This window comes from Sinocyclocheilus anshuiensis, unplaced genomic scaffold, assembly GCF_001515605.1.
Source record: "Sinocyclocheilus anshuiensis isolate Anshui unplaced genomic scaffold, SAMN03320099.WGS_v1.1 scaffold976, whole genome shotgun sequence".
Taxonomy (NCBI): Eukaryota; Metazoa; Chordata; class Actinopteri; order Cypriniformes; family Cyprinidae; genus Sinocyclocheilus; species Sinocyclocheilus anshuiensis.
In genome coordinates this window covers 2,918,452-2,936,745 of record NW_015552538.1, presented here as the reverse complement: position 1 = coordinate 2,936,745, position 18,294 = coordinate 2,918,452, and the positions used below count along the sequence as shown (strand labels likewise).

General features: G+C 36.4%; 1 protein-coding gene across 3 annotated transcripts; it reads right to left on the bottom strand.

Moving 5' to 3' along the window:
- Window positions 1-1,696: 1,696 nt before the first annotated feature.
- LOC107663917 (cyclic AMP-responsive element-binding protein 1) lies at window positions 1,697-11,120 on the bottom strand. Of its 3 annotated transcripts, XM_016454322.1 has the most exons (9): window positions 10,991-11,120; window positions 7,724-7,803; window positions 5,841-5,953; window positions 5,546-5,686; window positions 5,315-5,415; window positions 5,101-5,240; window positions 4,713-4,895; window positions 3,702-3,855; window positions 1,697-2,289 (listed from the first exon to the last, which is right to left on the bottom strand). In XM_016454322.1, the coding sequence occupies exons 3-9, from the start codon at window positions 5,943-5,945 to the stop codon at window positions 2,145-2,147; spliced, it is 969 nt and encodes a 322-aa protein (XP_016309808.1). In that variant the 5' UTR covers window positions 5,946-5,953; window positions 7,724-7,803; window positions 10,991-11,120; the 3' UTR covers window positions 1,697-2,144. The 3 variants fall into 3 exon arrangements, with proteins under 3 accessions (XP_016309808.1, XP_016309809.1, XP_016309810.1); XM_016454323.1 differs by lacking the exon at window positions 7,724-7,803; XM_016454324.1 differs by lacking the exon at window positions 10,991-11,120 and having other exon boundaries at window positions 7,724-7,854.
- Between the last annotated feature and the right edge of the window lie 7,174 nt (window positions 11,121-18,294).

The window sequence follows — 18,294 nt, the reverse complement described above, 5'->3', positions numbered from 1 at the left end:
ACACAATTGTGTTTTAACAGTAATAGAGTGCAAACAGGGTATATACAATACACTTCTAAACTTGTGAAACACTATAAAATCCTACCAGTTCTGTACATAGTGTCCAAAAGGTGAAAGCTATCATACAAAAAGTGCATGATGTATTTGTCCAAAATGAGTGGGATCAAACATTGCTTTAGATTGATTGGTCTTTTGTATGCATGAAGACAAACACACAGTCGCATATTTCGGAGTTCACATTGGCCAGCATGGCAGTAGGTCAATCTCATTGCATACGGGGTACATACAAAAGGGGGGAAAAAGTTAATGTCAGTTCAGAAAAATTAATAAAGATTCTATCACTGAAAACAGACAGAATTTGCATTTCTCTGAAAGCTGAGGTCAGTCTGTCCTTCGATGAGCCAATTCAGATTCTTGTGTCAGAAAATAATTGGTTTTGTGAGGGAAATCGGGTTGCATGAGACTGCAGATCTGGACCGTGAGCGCTTGCTGAGGAGAGATTGCTTCCCTAATTTGTCACGCCTGAATGCGTAAATGACACGTCAGGCAGACGGTTCGAAGTTTAAGAGTTGCAGCAGATGATGCACTTGCCAACAGATGACACAGGTACATTTCAGTACAGTTGTTGATGGGCATTTTTAATTCATAGTCTCTTTGGCTACTAACATCTCTTTTAAAACTTTCTGTCCTCAGTGCAAAATATATGCAAAATGTCATACTACAACCAAAATGTGAACCCCTTTTGCTTTTTAAACAACTTTAAAAGTCAGATAATTGACAGATTAAAAAAAAATTCATCAAGAACTTTAAAAGCCTTAAACAGTTTGGGTCAACTGAGACAACTTTGTAAACAAAACAAAAAAAATACAACTTACATTGATTGAAGGCAAACTGTAACTTAAGTTACCAACTGTTCAGTTGTTTCTTGTATTTTCAGAAGCAACTGAATGTGACCAAAAGAAAAATGAAACCAAGAGAAATCCTTTTAACATATCTTTTTTTTTTAATATGAAATAGCTGCCAAAATTGCATATGCTATAATAGATAACATGTACTCTTTACTTATGTTATCACATGATCAAATACAAAGACACTGCCTCCCAGTTAGTATTGAAATGAAAAATTGACCATATAACAATATCAAAGCTAATGTAATATTTATAAAACATGCTTTTGTTTTTAATGCCAGAGATAGAATGTACTGGATTGTATTTCATCCAATTATAGCTCTATGATACACAAACATAATACAAAAGTGATCTGCCAAATATAAATGTGAAGAAATTTTAACTTCTGAGCAATTCCTGACATTGTAATGTGAATTTTGGTGTATATTTGACCAAATGTCTGCAATAAAATTACCTTATTATATATTGTGTTTGTGCAACTGTTGCTACTGCAAAGGCAGTATTTTATGAAATTAAATGATTTAGGTCAATTTTTGTCATCTAAAATGAGCAAAATGTAAAAATCGAAATATACATAGGCTATAATCTTGTTCTGTATACAATACACAATATTTCTGTTTATAAATGGCATAGATTCTGTAAATCAGCTTTCATCATTTCATATAGTTTGTTCATATTTAAAGGTAAAAATGTCAACTTAAAACACAAGAGCACTATACACCAAATAAAAGTAACAGTCAGACACGTTAAACCTTTAAAAGCTCAAGAGGGAATGATGCTAACAAGAGGGAATGATGCTAACTCCAAGACAAAATCTTTCTCGATGCCTACCATACTATTGAAATGTCAGTTCAATTATTATTATTGTACATTATTTGTATCTCTTTTAAAAGTTATTGACGACTTGTACACCAGCACATTGGATAAAAAGGTAAACATTTTCCCACAAACCCCTCCTCTGAGTTTCGGTTTGAGTCCAGAAGTAAAGATGGCTGAGAACATACTTTTGTGTTTATGTCCACAGTAAGGTTTTCAGCATTTTTATTGTCTTTAATGACACGATCCAATATTTTTAGAGATTTGTGTTGGCCAGGGGCTTCTGTTCAGTTCCCTCTCGTACTTGTGTGTTCATACAGGCAGTCTGCAGCAATTTAAAATAAGAAAACATGTGTCCTTTATGTCCTTTAGTCTCTGTACACGCAAGTCTGCCAGAATGAAGGGAGAACGGGTGGTACATCACTCTGATTTGTGACAGTACAGGTCTTTGAGTGCTTTGAGTTCCTCGATGAGAGTTTTGTTCTGGTTCTCCAAAACGGCCACACGGTTCTCCAGACACTTGACATATTCCTTTTTCTTTCGACGGCACTCACGAGCAGCCTCTCTAAAGGGGGGAAATATATTTGAGATCTATTTAGCAGATGTTTTAATGAATCTTTTTGGTCCAAAATGGGGTTGACAAAATAAGTAGGCAATTATCAGAAATTTCAGGATTCTCTATGTTACAGCAAAAATACACTATGGAACATCCCTTTATTTAAAGATAAATATTACACTGCACATGCCTTTATTTAAAGATAAATATTACACTGCACATGCCTTTATTTAAAGATAAATGCTATTATACATATTAACAAACAAAATTAAAACAATTACAATTACATGTATCCTTCAGATACATCCTTTTTTTGTTGTTGATGTCTTATGTTAATGATATTTTTTCATGAATATTATCAACATAATGAAAAACAGCCAGTATTTTAGGATGCATTTACTACAAATTCTAATGCGCAGATCCAATATTTTGACAATCAGATTTCTTTTTTTGTCTCTGTTTTCACATCACACAGGCTATATTTACATTGCCTTGCATAAATCTGTAAGAAAGCTCTCAAGTATCGAAATTAGTCAGTAATCTGTGCAGCTGATACAGTAAAAAGATATTGATATTGTTTATACTTCTGTTCAAAAGTTAAGATTATAAGAAATTAAGGCCCGGTTTCACAGACAGGGCTTAGACTAAACCAGGATTAGGGCATAGTTCAATTAGGACATTTAAGTAATTTTTATAAACATGCTTAGAAAAAAACATTACTGGGGTGCATCTTGAGACAAAACAAAGGCACTGATATATTTAAAGATCAATCAGTGCAAGTTTCTTTCAGTTGAAACAGCTAAGACTTACATTTTAGTCTAGGACTGGGCTTAAGCCTTGTCTGTGAACCCGGGGGTAATACTTCTATTCAGCAAGGACATATTCAATCGATCAAATCTAAGAGTAAAGACATTGATGTTTTAAAACAAAATTAAATAAATGCTGTTCTTTGAAACATTCTGTTCATCAGAGAATCCTGAAAAAAATTCATCACCGTTTCTACGAAAAAAATTAAGCAGCACAGCTGTTTTCAACATTGATAATATTAAGAAGTGATCACTTCTTGATCACAAAATCAGCATATTACAATGATTTCTGAAGGATCATGTGACACTGACGACTGGAGTGATGGCTGCTGAAAATGCAGCTTGCCATTACAGGAATAAATCACATTTCAAAATATAATCAAATCAAAAACAGTTATTTTAAATCGAAACAATATTTCACAATATTCCTGTTTTTACTGTATTTTTTTTAAATGCATCTTTGGTGAGCGTAAGACACTTCATCCAAAAATGTAAAAATAAAAATATTAACAACCCCAAACGGTAATGTCCATAAATGAGAGTATCAACAGGCTCAGAATGTATGACCATAAGTGATAAGGCTGACTTTTACCAAAAACTTGTTTTGGTTTTTACCTGTTCTTCATGAGGCGGACCTCCCTCTTGCGCGTGGCTTCTTCAGCACCTCCTTGGCTTGGCAGGGCCGGAGAGGATGCCATGACCACACCTGGAGCAATAGTGCTAGTTGGGGCAGTACGAATTTGATAGGCCTGAACATCTCCAGAAGCAGCTTTAGGACAGACAAAATGCATCCAACAAACAATTAATCCAAATTCTGACTTAAAGCATAGAATCATGATGGATACCTTTAACACGGAATAGCCCAGAGTAACATAGTAGGGCAAAAAGTTGAAAACAATATAAAAATTGATACTATTTACTAACTTAAGCAAATTTCCTGGTTTGTTTCCTTAAAGGGGTCATCAGATACAAAATTCACAATTCAAGTTGTTTGAACATAAATGAGTGTTGGAAGTGTGTGTACACATCCATCCTATAATGATAAAAATCTCTTGAGCTCGTCACAGCAGGATTGATTCTGATATTGAGAACGATTTTTAGAACTATATCTTTATCGTTATCTTTATAATCATCGTGCTTGTTGTGAACGGGCCTTTAACGTTACTTTCATTTTGAAGGGAATGTGCCGATCCTGATCTGCCTAAATGCGTCTATATTCGCGCGAATCATTCGTGATCCAGCTTCATCAACAGAAGAAGTGAGTATAAGGGTTTTTTATGAATCTTTGCAAATCGCCTTTCCTAATAACGTGCTAGTTAGCCAGTTTCGCGGCTGAAGTTTACAGTCTGCTCGTCACCCCACGGAAGAGAGGGGTGGGGTCAGCAGAGCTCATTAGCATTTAAAGCAACATGGACTAGAATGGCTTGCTGAAAACAGAGCTGATTTTGACAGGGTAAAAAAGGCGTTTTTTACACTACCATTGAGAAATTTTAACCAAAGTATGTTATAGACTTTTCATTAAGACCCTAAAGAATCATATCAACTTGTGGAAAATGGGCATCCGATGACCCCTTTAAAACGGGATTGTATCTTTGTAAAAAATCAGGGGAAAACAGTCCAGCTCACCTTGTACTACCACTTGATTGCTGGGCACCAGTATCTGTTGACCGTCACTGGTCTGGGCGTACTGCAGGATGGTGGTCCCCTGCTGGGCTGCTGCTGCATTGGTCATGGTTAGAGTCTGCAATCCCTGCACTCCATCTGTACCATTATTTGCAAGCTGAATGGCTCCACCCTGTGTAATGGCGACTGAAGGAGAAACAGCAATCAAGATGTGGTCTGGTGACAATTTTCCCAAAAACTGGTCTTGATTTGGTGACAAGCTGTGCACATGGAACCAAATATGTTGGGAATTATGGTATAATGGTGCACCAGACATGTTGAGCAGTGCGTATAAAGTGGGAGGTGTAGGTCTGAACCCCAAAATATTTCAAAACTTCAGTCATGGACTTACTGTACTGGCCACTGCTGGTCTGATATATTGGAGTTGGCATGGTCACTGTAGTGATGGCAGGCGCAGCGTCCTCCTCGGATTTCTCCTCTTCGATTCTCGGAACTCCTGGAGCGTCTGATGACAGGTCATTCAGGATTTTCCTGTAGATCACAGATAGCTGTTGACTCGAAAATGTCCTTATCTCATGCGAAACCATTGAAGACCGTATACGTACCTATATGAGGGGCGTCTAGAAAGGATCTCTCTTCGTTTTTGAGAGTCGGTCACACTGTCCACTGACTCCTGTGAGTCCTCACTCTCCGCTAATGTGGAAATCTGATCAACAGACAATTCTGTCATATTTAGATCTGACCATATGGCACTAATTTCACATAATTGCATGTTAAGAGAACCATGTGAGGTGAATGGAATACATCAAATATGAAATGCATTTAAGTTGTCTTACCTGGACAGTCTGCACCTGTGGAGACTGAATGACTGAAGGTTGAGCAATCACTCCGTGCACCTGTACTGTTTGACCATTGGGCAGCTGCACCAGGGTGACTGTGGGTGTTGTGGCACTAGCGTGTCCGGCAGCCATTGTTACCTATCCAACATCACACACACATTCAAACACAGTCATCCTGTCTCTAATGTCAGACTCTTGATTCAATGTTTTAGCTCTTCATGATTCAAAATAAACAGATTACGATAAGTCCTGAATTCACTACATGGTAGTAAACAATTGATTATGTTCCTACCTGTGCAAGAGTGGCGATTTGGGCCTGTGTGATCTGTTGGTTCTCAGTTTCCGAGACCGCAGTGTCTGCACCCTGCTGGGCATCGGCTCCCGACTCCATGATCATCGAGTTAGCTGGTAAGAAACAGGATGGAAATTACAAAATCTTCAGTTTACATTTTTGCCACAGGTACAAAGAAACAAAGTGCCATTATTTTGAAGTAGACAAAAACAATCAATATAACAAGCAAGAGCTGACGATGTTACATATATATAATATTTTTTAATCATCATACATATATCATGTCATCCCACTGTAAAATTTAATTTAGTGTTCCATTTAAATTTTGCATGAGTTTCTTTCTTCTGCTGCACACCAAAAAAAAAAAAAAAGTAGAATGTTAGTTAATGTTGCATGAGTTTCTTTCTTCTGCTGCACACCAAAAAAAAAAAAAAGTAGAATGTTAGTTAATGGCCCACATTGTTAAAAATATATTATTTTGTGTTCAACAGAATAAAGAAACTCAGGTTTGGAAGAAATAAATGATGGTGAACTATCCCATTAACATCCTACAAAACACTTAATTAAACTTAATTATTAATTATAATAATACTTAATTATTACACTTAATTATGTTGTCATTTGCTAATTTCTGTGATTGTTTCATGTGAGCGTCATCTTGCTAAAGAGGAGAGACTCGGGAGATATTCATTTTAAAATGATTATAATAATAATTATGAGAATTTTAATAAACACTGCAATAATCTATGCAAAAATAACAAATTTTATTTCATGGTGACTTGAATTACATAAATGATTAATATATGTTAAAGCTGCAGTCCGTAGGTTTTGCCTCTTTGTCGCCATCTCTGTTTGAAAACCTGGAATTGCAGCTGTGTGCGGAATTATCTAGCTTGTGTGGGTTGTGAGTGGGTGCGGCTCCAGCTCAGATGAATCTAATGTTCTGAAGAGTATGTCTGGCAGTCAGTCACCGCACCTGTGTGGATATTTACTGCATTTCGCAATCACAGATTCTAGCCTACGTCTTGGAATATGACCCAAATAAGAATTTTCACCGTATATTGCCATCTGAACAAGTAACAAGTCTGCCACGTTTGTTCTGACCAACTGATGAAAAAAGCATTACCATAAATCTTGCTACCAGTGGTGATTAAATTTAAAGATCGGTTAGCTTATATCACATCAAACCGTTCAAACTATTATTATTGTTATACTTTATTCTCAAATGATTAATGTTAACAACATCAGCATTGGTGACTATGAGTATAGTGTGTATTAGCGTGTAGATTTCAATTTCTGCACAATCTAATCTAATTGTCATACTCTTCGAATTTCATATTAAGAAATTCTTTTAACCCAACAAGCAAATTATGCTCCCTTCAAACTGGTTTTCTTTAAAATACAAATCTTTGTAATCCCAGGCTATCTGTAATCAGAAGCACATTTATAACTGGAATATAATTTAATTTCATTCACATGTGTTTCATAAACACATAATCCTTTATGGATTACAATCCGCCATCAAAATGATACATTTAATTATTCTGGCTGCTGTGAGAAAAGGCTATAAACGATCGGCCACCTGCAGGATCCTCACATGCGATAGCCTAGTAGCCGGGACAACTTCATGTTTACAGACGTGACGTAATGACGCAGTGCCATGCTCGAATTTCCCGTGAAAAATGTCCTTACTTTCGGGCTAAAGTAAGGCAATGGTTTTGAACACTGGTTGGTTATGTACTTGCTCAAATATTGATTTCGGATCATTTTTAACCAAAAAAAGTTACAGACTGCAGCTTTAAGTAAGTTAATTCCTGTTTATCAACACTACTTTCACAGTCTCAACCTGAAACTTTGGATGTGGCATTGCAGATGAAGCGTACCTATAAGAGGGAAACCCAGACAAAAATGTTACACCGTCCACTGACTCTGGCAAGTCTTCACTCTCTGCTACTGCAGAAATCTGATCAGACAGACACAGAAAAGTTACTATACTAGGCAGTAACTTTGACATTTCTACTTTGAAATCATCCTCCATAGTACTGAGGAAATACTGAGGGAAAACCTCGGAAAACACTGTTGTTGGCATACAGTATCTGACAAAAATGAAGTAATGACATCAAACGTGACATTAAAGGAATAGTTCACCAAAATGAAAACTCTGTCATCATTTACTCACACTTAAGTTGTTTCAAACTGGTTTAAGTTTCTTTTTTTATCATAAAAGTTGGGTAGAATATAGGTAACTGATGGTTCATGGTCCCCACTGACTCTCATAGTATAGAAAAAAAAAATACTATGCAAGTCAATGGGGACCATCAAATGTTTGGTTACACACAATATCTTCTGTGTTCTGCAGAAAGAATCTCAATCGTGTAACTGTTGCAATGTAAAAATAATATTGTCTATTCTAGCTTAATATACAGAAGCAAATGTAAGTGATTAGCAGGTTGTTTCTCCAAAATACAGTCTGTGGCTCAGTTGCAGCCCTCTGTACAAGTAATGTCAGATTAGACAGAATTCCTTTCTTCCTCGTTACTGTGACTTCTATAAATAAATGTGCATTAAGTTTGATATAAGTACCACTGCTTCATGGCATCCTGGTGCCATCACATTCATTGCAATGCTATAAGAATCACTGCATCCAAGCCAGTGGTATTGTAATACTACTTGGTATCATAATATAGTTTAGCTGGTATAATATTGTAACATGATAAGAATATGAAAACTCAACCCAAAGAAAGTTTAATATCCACTAAAATGTCTAGTCCAGTTTTATAAGACAAGCAAATGAAAATGAAGCTCTAGACTTTCTTGGAAAGGGAAGCTAATTTTAGAATACACAAATATAGCCACACATTAGTTACGTTTGACTAAATCTTTCCTGTGCTGCAACTCTATATGGAGTTTTAATTTAATCACTTGACATTACGTCGGAAATAAGGGTGCAAATTTCCTGCACTCGAGACAAGCGCAGTTATGAATCAATACAATGGCCGTTTGGTCTAAAAACTGAGACTGCAACACTGCATGTCCATTGATAAACGGTTTTCCCAGAAACCATTCTTGTCCAGGGAAGAAACTGCATCAAATATGTCTTGTCTTCATTTAGCTGCTAAATTTTAAGATACAGAAACAAACTGGTGAATCCTTGCTGAACATTTTTACGTTCAGGATACAGTGAACTCTGACCTTTGATGCTTTAGCACAGAATATTGGCAGGTCTCTCTTGAAACATACGCCTACATAGGGCGATGCAATGCATTACAGTTCACAGTAAAAATGAATCAAAATCCCAGTGTGAATTTAGAGTTTGTAGGTTCTCATTAAATAAAGTCCCAGTGTGTAACCCCAAGGTGCTCTGAAAATCTTTATTTCTGCATTGGTCTACAATAACATCTAATATTAAAGTGTAAAATTACTAGTGCACTGGCCAGTGATAAAAAATTAAGTACTGCAATAAAGGTATCATCATATAGCTTTTTTTTATTGAAAGTATATCACAATATGCTGTGAATGCAGTCCTGGCTTCCCTTGACTGTTCAGCATTTGTAGATTTTGGAGTGCCTGACCTCCAGGCCTCTTCCTCTGGAGAGGAACAGTTGGATTAATTTACCCCATATATAGCTAGCAAGGCTATAGGTTTTCATAAATGAACATGTGACTGGCTTCAGCCCTCTTGGATACAAATCCCACTCACACTGGAGGCTAAAGCTTTCACAGTTGAGGAAAGTGGTGCTTGCAATATCCCACCACAATTTTTATATAACATGCTTTTTTCAAATTTAACATCACAAATAATAATGCAACTTACAGACTCAATTACAAAAAAACAAATATCAAAAAGACATCAATAAAAAAAAAAAAAAGATTTTCAAAAACAGTTTAAACAGGTTTTTTTTTTTGTTTTAAACACTTCCCTTATTTGCCATTGGCCGAACCAACAAACAGTCCCCTAAAATTGTGACATTATACTCAGCTTAAAAAAAAATAAAAAAATAGAAACATCTTATACCACCAAACTAAACAGTGCTAGTAAGATCATTAAAATATCATAATGTTTTGTGATTATATAATATGAATATATAATGATAAAATAAATATATTAGAAATAACACAGTGTTTTATTACCATTAGTGGCTGTTTTTTAATTGTGTGTGAAACAATAAGGCCAATAAAGCACTTTAAAAAAAGAAAAAGATGAGAAAGGGACAGCGAGCTCCAGCATGGCAGAAAGCATGAACTGACAGTAATATGATCTTATGACGCTCAGAGTCTATGTGGTTTGATTGGTCATGCATAGTTCTCCCTCTACTTTTCAAATCCTATTTTCTGCCAGACTGATTATTCTAGGAAGCATGTAGCTGTTGTGCATTTATATATCTTTGCATCTAAAACTATAAGTGTGCATCCAAAAGACATCCTACAGTTATTTCAAAAAAAAAAAAAAAAAAAAGCTTATTTGCTTTTTTTTGGCATTGTGGACAGATCAGGAGCAATGTCTTAAAATTCATAATCAAGTTGACTTGTATTTTAATAGATCTGTGGAATTTAATATAAAAATATGCAATACAGTACTGCATTTATTAGTCATATGCAATGTATAGAAGGTAAAAAAAAATCAATATTGTGTATAAAAATGTATTTGCTCGAGGGTGTGCAATCACAGCACTTAGAATAGTATACAATGAAACAATGCAATAATAACCCAATCCTAAAGATCTGCAATCTAATCTGTGTGTCCAATAAATCGCACAATGCACCAAGGACATCAGAGAAGATTAAATTATTCCTGAATGAATTATATAAGAGTATTACACTCTGAATGCACCCAGCAGCACACATTTTTGTCTAGCCAGTGTGTAAAAGAAGCCAACAAGAAAGGGGAAAACCCACATATATGATCTGCACAGATGCATTGAGAAACCCAGAGATGTTGTGCATCCATATTTCCCTGCATTTTAAATGATCAGCCATGCATCAATATTTCCAACCCTGGGTTTGTGCTGCTCTCCCGTTTGCCTTCCCTCCCTCTGCATGCAACAACCACAGCCGCCATGATCTCTTTGTTTCCAACGGGCCGAACCCAAACCAGACTCTTATGCCATTCGGGACGAGCCCTTTCCCTCCGGACACTTGTCTCCTCTTACCGATACAGACTCCCTCCGTCACTCTCGAGCCCTTGGAGCTACACTTTTATTCAGGCCGACACGTAAGAGACCGCGTCAGGCTACACCTCCGTCGCGTCACCGAGAACAACAACACAGAGAACGAGACGAAAATCCGATCATCAACCGCACTGCACTGAGCGAGAGCTGCCGAGAGCGTGGCGGAAAAAGTCGAGTGGGAACGGAAATAGACGAAGCGCTGCCGAAACTTAAAGTCCGCGTGAACCGGAAGTTGCTGCCGACTTTATTTCAGTGTAATGACGTATTTCCATCTGAAACGGAATATTGAATAGCGGGCATGGTTTTATGTTTACGCTCCTCCTCTCTGTCTCTCACTCATAGCAATCTAACGGTTAGAGGGGTGTGTTTAAGCATATTCTGCCCAAGCCGTCAAACTGACGTCATCAGAAAAGGAATGCCATTCCAGAGCGGAAGTAAATGTTCAGATTTTGATGAAAGATTATGAAGACAAACAATTTTTTTCAGAGGATTAATTTGCACGGATTAATTGTTTACATCAAGACTAGCAATGTGCGCTAGTAAAGTAAATAAAGTCAATTTTGATTTCATGCGGACTTTAACGAAACAGTGCGAATACGACATATTTTAGCAAGACTTGTAAATAAATCTCGGCAAATGTTTTTAAAACGGAACATTGTTCAGCGTACATAAAACTACCGAATAAATATCAAAATATAAAAGCTAGTTTTACAGCCTGGCTAAACTGGTGTTCAGCTCGTTTCAGATTGCCCAGCTGAAAATTTCTTAAATTCCTTTAAAACCAGCCAAAAGACAGCTTGACCAGGCTTGGATTAGCTGGAACCATCAAACCATTTTATCTCTGGTGAAAATAATAGCTTAAACCAGCATATTTCATTAGAATGCTTTGCAATCCATCATATGCAAAATATTGCAATACGTCATGTTCATCAATTAATATTTAATTCAACATAAATTATCAAGACAGAAAAGACAAAGCACCCCTATTATTAGCACTATGGTCGACTTTGGCTTTTCCAAACGAATATGCAGGGTTGGCAAACACACTGTCATTGTAGAAGAGGGAGAAGAATAACATGATCGACAATTTTGTTAAATTGTTATATTCTTATTAAATGACAGTATGTGAATTCATAGCATAACCTAGAAATGTATTAACGTCAGAAAAAGATTATTTTAATTTCTCTTTAGAGGTGAACATGAAATACAGTGCCTTCAGATTATGAAGACAAACAATTTTTTTCAGAGGATTAACTTGCACGGATTAATTGTTTACATCAAGACTAGCAATGTGCGCTAGTAAAGTAAATAAAGTCAATTTTGATTTCATGCGGACTTTAACGAAACAGTGCGAATACGACATATTTTAGCAAGACTTGTAAATAAATCTCGGCAAATGTTTTTAAAACGGAACATTGTTCAGCGTACATAAAACTACCGAATAAATATCAAAATATAAAAGCTAGTTTTACAGCCTGGCTAAACTGGTGTTCAGCTCGTTTCAGATTGCCCAGCTGAAAATTTCTTAAATTCCTTTAAAACCAGCCAAAAGACGGCTTGACCAGGCTTGGATTAGCTGGAACCATCAAACCATTTTATCTCTGGTGAAAATAATAGCTTAAACCAGCATATTTCATTAGAATGCTTTGCAATCCATCATATGCAAAATATTGCAATACGTCATGTTCATCAATTAATATTTAATTCAACATAAATTATCAAGACAGAAAAGACAAAGCACCCCTATTATTAGCACTATGGTCGACTTTGGCTTTTCCAAACGAATATGCAGGGTTGGCAAACACACTGTCATTGTAGAAGAGGGAGAAGAATAACATGATCGACAATTTTGTTAAATTGTTATATTCTTAATAAATGACAGTATGTGAATTCATAGCATAACCTAGAAATGTATTAAAGTCAGAAAAAGATTTATTTTCATTTCTCTTTAGAGGTGAACATGAAATACAGTGACTTCTGGAGCCACAGTGCAGAACATATTATTATTAATAATAATAATAGTCTAATAATAATAATAATAATAAATCCAGATAGAGAAACACTCAACATGAAATAAAACCTCCTAACTTCAAAACTAGGAACAGCAATTATATTCAAATTTAATTCTGATGGTAGACAATAGAGAACTGTATAATATCGAGTCCATAAATGTATTAGCTGAATGTTTATTGTGTCATGATATTGTTTGTATATGATGTTGATTCAATTTAATAAATTGCATTTTGACCTAAATGGATGACTCAATGTTTTTTTTTAGGTTTGAAAAAAAAAAAAAAAGCCTCAGAAAATCAACCCTTGGGGCAAATATTGCCCTTTAATAATAAAAAAAAAGGTTTTGGTATCAATATACACTACAGAAAATATAGAACATACTCGATATACAGTAAACTCGTTATACAAACAATACACAGAGTACACACAAACTAGACAACAAGCTGCATGAAAAAGTCTTTCAGCCTTTTTGCCCACAGCGGAGCATCTGACAAACAAATTAAAACAGTGATGTTGCCAGTCTGGATTCTTTCCACACAAGTTTGTAGTGTTCATGCTGGCTGTTTTGAGTCTCCTAGGAAGTATTGGGCCTTATTCAACATAAGGAGGAACAATGGTCACTGGACACCATGAAGTCTAAAATTACTTCTTGGGTTTTACTGATATTAAGAGACAAATTGTTATTGCTTCACCAGAGCACAAGGGTCTTAGCTGTTTTGTTTGTTTTGAAGAGTTCATTTGCAAAAACATAACTCTGTTTTTAACAGTTTTCAAAAATCATGTTTTTTCATATTAATCTCAATCAAACTGCAGTTGGGTTATTTTGATTAGGTAAAAAATAACTTAAGAATACAGCTAACTAACACAATAAAACACAGTAAAAACATGATAACATACTAAAAAACATGATTTTTGAAAAAAAAAAAACAGTTATCTATTTTTGCAAATAAACTCTTAATTGTCAATGGGCAGCATTTCAAATTGTATTATTATCAGTGTTATGGTTAATAAATATGATAGAGAATACTGTATTATAATCTTTCAGCTGTATATACTGTAGGCCTATGTGCATTTTGCACATCAATTTAATAAATAAATAAATATTTAAATTTGATTTATTTATTCATTTATTTATTTAACCTTGGACACAATTAAATTTCTCTGAAATTCTCTTATGTGAAATGTTCCAATTTTGAAGAGTTACATAAAAGTCACACACTGAACACATGGGGGCAGGAGTAAACCTCTTTTGAGAGAAAACTCATCTTTTTCTCCTCAATCTGCATCGTGTCGCAGCCGCTCCGAAGTCTTCCTGAAAGGGGCAGCATTTACGCAATTTTTCAACATGCACTCAATAACCCCTCTCTCTGAATGGCTGTGGGTTTGGGGTGTGTGAGTTTATTCGTGTGGCAGCCCTTTTTATAATCCTCCAGATGCCCGTTTGGTGTGCTTTATCTGTTTAATAGCGCTTTACTGCTACACGCCATAAAACCTGCTTTTTATTGTGACATGAAGCACATTGTTTGGGGAATTGACCGTCTTGTTAATGAACAACCATGAATTTGTGCTCAGTGGATGTCTTCAGGGGAAAAGTGACAAATCTGTGCAATATGTGAAATTATCTTTACGAGGCTGCGTGGGCTGACAGTAGACCTATAGAGTGATGATAAGGGGAAACTCTTGTGATATACAACAAAATCAATAAAAGAATTTGCTCCGTTATCACAACGCCAGCACGTTAAAATTGCTCACGTCGTGCACGCCGCTCAGCCCTGATGATACAGAGGCAATGGCGGCTGTTATTGAAAACATAAATCTAGAAGAAAGCATCTTTTGTAAAGCTATTCTCACTTTCCAGTGAAAGTGCACATTGTATGTAGCCTGTTTTTATGCTGTTTTTGTATAACCGTTCCAATGTGTATGAGGTTGACCTTGAAAAAGAACTACATTCAGAGTTGGCCATTGAGACTCTCTCCTCCCCTCCTCCTCCTCCTCTTCTTCACCCCCTCCTCCCTCCTCCACCTTCTTCTCTCCTTTGAGCTCCTGCTGCGCATCATCCCTCGAGTGAACATGCACTCTCGCTCAGTCTCTTGTCTGAGTCTGGCATGGTTGTATCTCCTCTCAGCCTAAGAGGACCCATTAGGATAAGCAGGACTTAGTGTGCTTGAGTTTTGGGGAACTGTTCCATTGATGGTGCAGTGAGGGTGCTCAAGGTAAAAAATAAATAAATAAATAAAATAAATGGAAAAAGAAAGAGAGGGAGCGAGAACGAAAAGAATACGTGATACATTAAAGTCTTTTCAATAATGCAAACCCTGCACATCACCAAATGAAAATTCATCAAACGTCATCAGAGGAAGCAGAGGAGCCGGTGGCTAGTTGTGCTACATTTGTGATGTGAGACATACAGGGCTTCAAACACTGCTACTCGGGCTGTGATTCGTAAAGTTTTATTAATGAAAAGTTAACAAATGAAGTCTGTGATCATCTTATTTGCATATTATAGAAAATTGTCTTCAATATAGTCATTCAAAAAGAATCAGAAAAATGCTAATGTGTTTAGCACTTAATGGCCTATCGTTGGAATTGCAGATTGGGTTTTATTCACTGATTTATATTCAACTAATTATGCAACCCAAACAATTCGAGGAAACAAGGCTGAGCTTTCCCAGCCGAGCAGCAACCCACACTGTATCGTGATTTAACACAGACTCGTGGAAGGTAATGACAGCTCTGAGTCAGTGTCAGAAATTAACTTTCAGGAAAGAGGTGACATTTTCCTTTCAGGGGGGTTTTTATACACTCTTAAAAATGAAGGTTCTTTATTGGAATCTGTGGATCCATTAGGAAACTTTAACATCCACAGAACCTTTCCATTACACAAAAGGTTCTTTATAGTGCAAAAAGGTTATTTAGATTAAAATGTTCTTCACACTAAGATAAAAATGGTTCTTTTAAGAATTGTTTGGGAACCAAAACTGGTTCGTCTATGTCATAGCTGCATAAACCTCTTGCAGCGTATTATATACCATTCAATCAACATGAACTCAATATATTGTTGCATTAGCGTATAAATGTATTAATACATGAACTTAAAGAAGTTAAGTTCAAAGTCAAAGTTTAGTCAAAGTTTTTGGCCAAAAATAGAATATAAAGCCTATGCATTTCACAAATAAAATCAAGAGGAATTCATCACTGTGACATTCACTTTCTGTGTCATTTGTTTTCTAAGCTCTTCGTAATTTCTGACCCTTCTCTGAATACACAAATTAACTTTAGACGTTATTTTTTTCCAATATGCACACAGTAGAATCACAAGAAAATTTAACTAAAAAGATGTAATGGTTTTTACATCATAAGTTTCTTCGTTCTATTATTTTAAACATGGAAAATTTGTTTTTCTTGATAAGCAATGGACTTTTACTCTTATGCAGTGGGTATGTACACCAGTTCTCAGTGATGTCTTTTTCTCTCTTGTTTGTGTCTGCAGTGTTGATACCGGTTGACTCAGAAAAAGTAAGAGCCACAGTTTTTATTGATGCGTGGGCTCAAAGGCTGCCTCAGTGTAGCTGTCAGTGAAGTTGCACTCGCTTTTTATATTGTGCTGTTCCTTATAATAGGCACTAGAACTGCAATGGTGACAACAGTAAACAGAGTAGATAGAGATTTTGTATACCCGGAGGAAATTTCATTGGCCTTTTCTGTTGTTTAAACACAAAGTTGGTAGTGCATGCAAAGTACAACTCACAGCCCTCACAGAAACATCAATTTGAATATGTAATATGTAAATCCATATCAAATTACCAGACAAAATATGTATAACAAAATGTATCAAGCACTGGATGAAACATTTGGATAGCTTTATGCAGAGTTGTTTGCATTTTCTCCCCCTTTTCTCTACACCTTGGGAACCGTTCAGAAGGGGAATATGAACACAAAGTTGTTTTTATTAATAAGTAAGCCATAAAAAGCTTGGTGACTTGGGATCTTCTTTGACATCTCAGGACGATGTTTCCTTGAGCAGCCTGACCTCTTCTTATCTTAATATCTCTGGTAAGATGTTGTGTGTGTGTATGGGTGTTTGAGTAATAACCGTCTGTGCTCGGGAGTGAAGGAGGACGGCGCAGTCATAAACAACGAAGCATGAGCACCGAGGTCTGCGTTTCTATTTTTACCGCTGCGCAGGAGGAAGCAGCATGGAAATGCAATCGCTGCATTATGTATGGCCCCTGTGGAGCGGCACTGGGGTGTTACACAACCAGGTGCTCCCTCTAGACCTGAGCATCATGCTGTGCTGACCGAACCCTAGCTTTAGACCCAGTTTACATCTAATGGGAGGTGTGAAGTGCAAGCCTCGCTGGATATTAATTCAAAGTTAGTACAAACCTCAGTAGATGTTTGTTTTAAATGGACTAAGTTGTCAGAATTCAAGGCAGTATGCTCTTCCAGGGCAATAAAATTTGTAAAAGTCTGCACTGCACTGAGGCATCGACTGAGGCAGATACAGACACATGCTTCATTAATATTCACAGGGGAAATGCAGCAGAAATGCTCTGTTAGCTTCATTCGTCTTATCCTAAGCCGTTCACATCATGACAGTTATTCTGTATCAGTGCCTGTGTATGGAAAATTAACCCAGAAACAAGGTGTTTGCCAGTCTATGGACAGGCTACTACAGACAAAGAGAGGGCCTAAAACACAAGGTTAGTCAAGAACTGAATACAGTCTGTGGGAATAGCCCACGCTTAAAAACAAACAAACAAACAAACAAACAAAAAAAGGGGGATTATGGTACAGTACAGGGATGGTATCATTGGGCAACACACTGGTACTTTGATATACTGACTTGTAAATTAACTTTCTTAAAAACATTTTCACAGTAGTTAATTTAATTTGCCTTCTAACAATGTCCAAAACAGGGGGAATTTTGTCATGTTTTTCTGAAAGCCATTTTTCCTCAGATTATGTATTGCTTAATAGCAATTAGTGGTGGAAATGACATTTTACGCTTAAAAAAAAAAGAAAAATAGGCCTAAATATTACCACCTCCTTGCTAAGTCTAATTCCATATCCTACATACACAAAATTGCATACTATTTTCACACATTTTGCATAATTTGACTACAGCTACATTTTATTTTGATAAATTATGCATAATTTCGGTGCCTTGCTCAAGGGCACCTCAGTCGTGGTATTGAAGGTGGGAGAGAGCACTGTACATTCACTCCCACCACCTACAATCCCTGCCGGTACGAGACTCGAACCGGCAGGGA

What these genes read in the sequence shown, in the direction of transcription:
- LOC107663917 (XM_016454322.1), bottom strand. Translation starts at nt 5,945, where the DNA reads ATGATCATGGAGTCGGGAGCCGATGCCCAGCAGGGTGCAGACACTGCG. An exon ending in AAATCGCCACTCTTGCACAG is followed by an intron (nt 5,687 to 5,840) that starts GTAGGAACATAA and finishes GATGTTGGATAG; the next exon opens with GTAACAATGGCTGCCGGACA. An exon ending in GTCCGCCTCATGAAGAACAG is followed by an intron (nt 2,290 to 3,701) that starts GTAAAAACCAAA and finishes TCCCCCCTTTAG; the next exon opens with AGAGGCTGCTCGTGAGTGCC.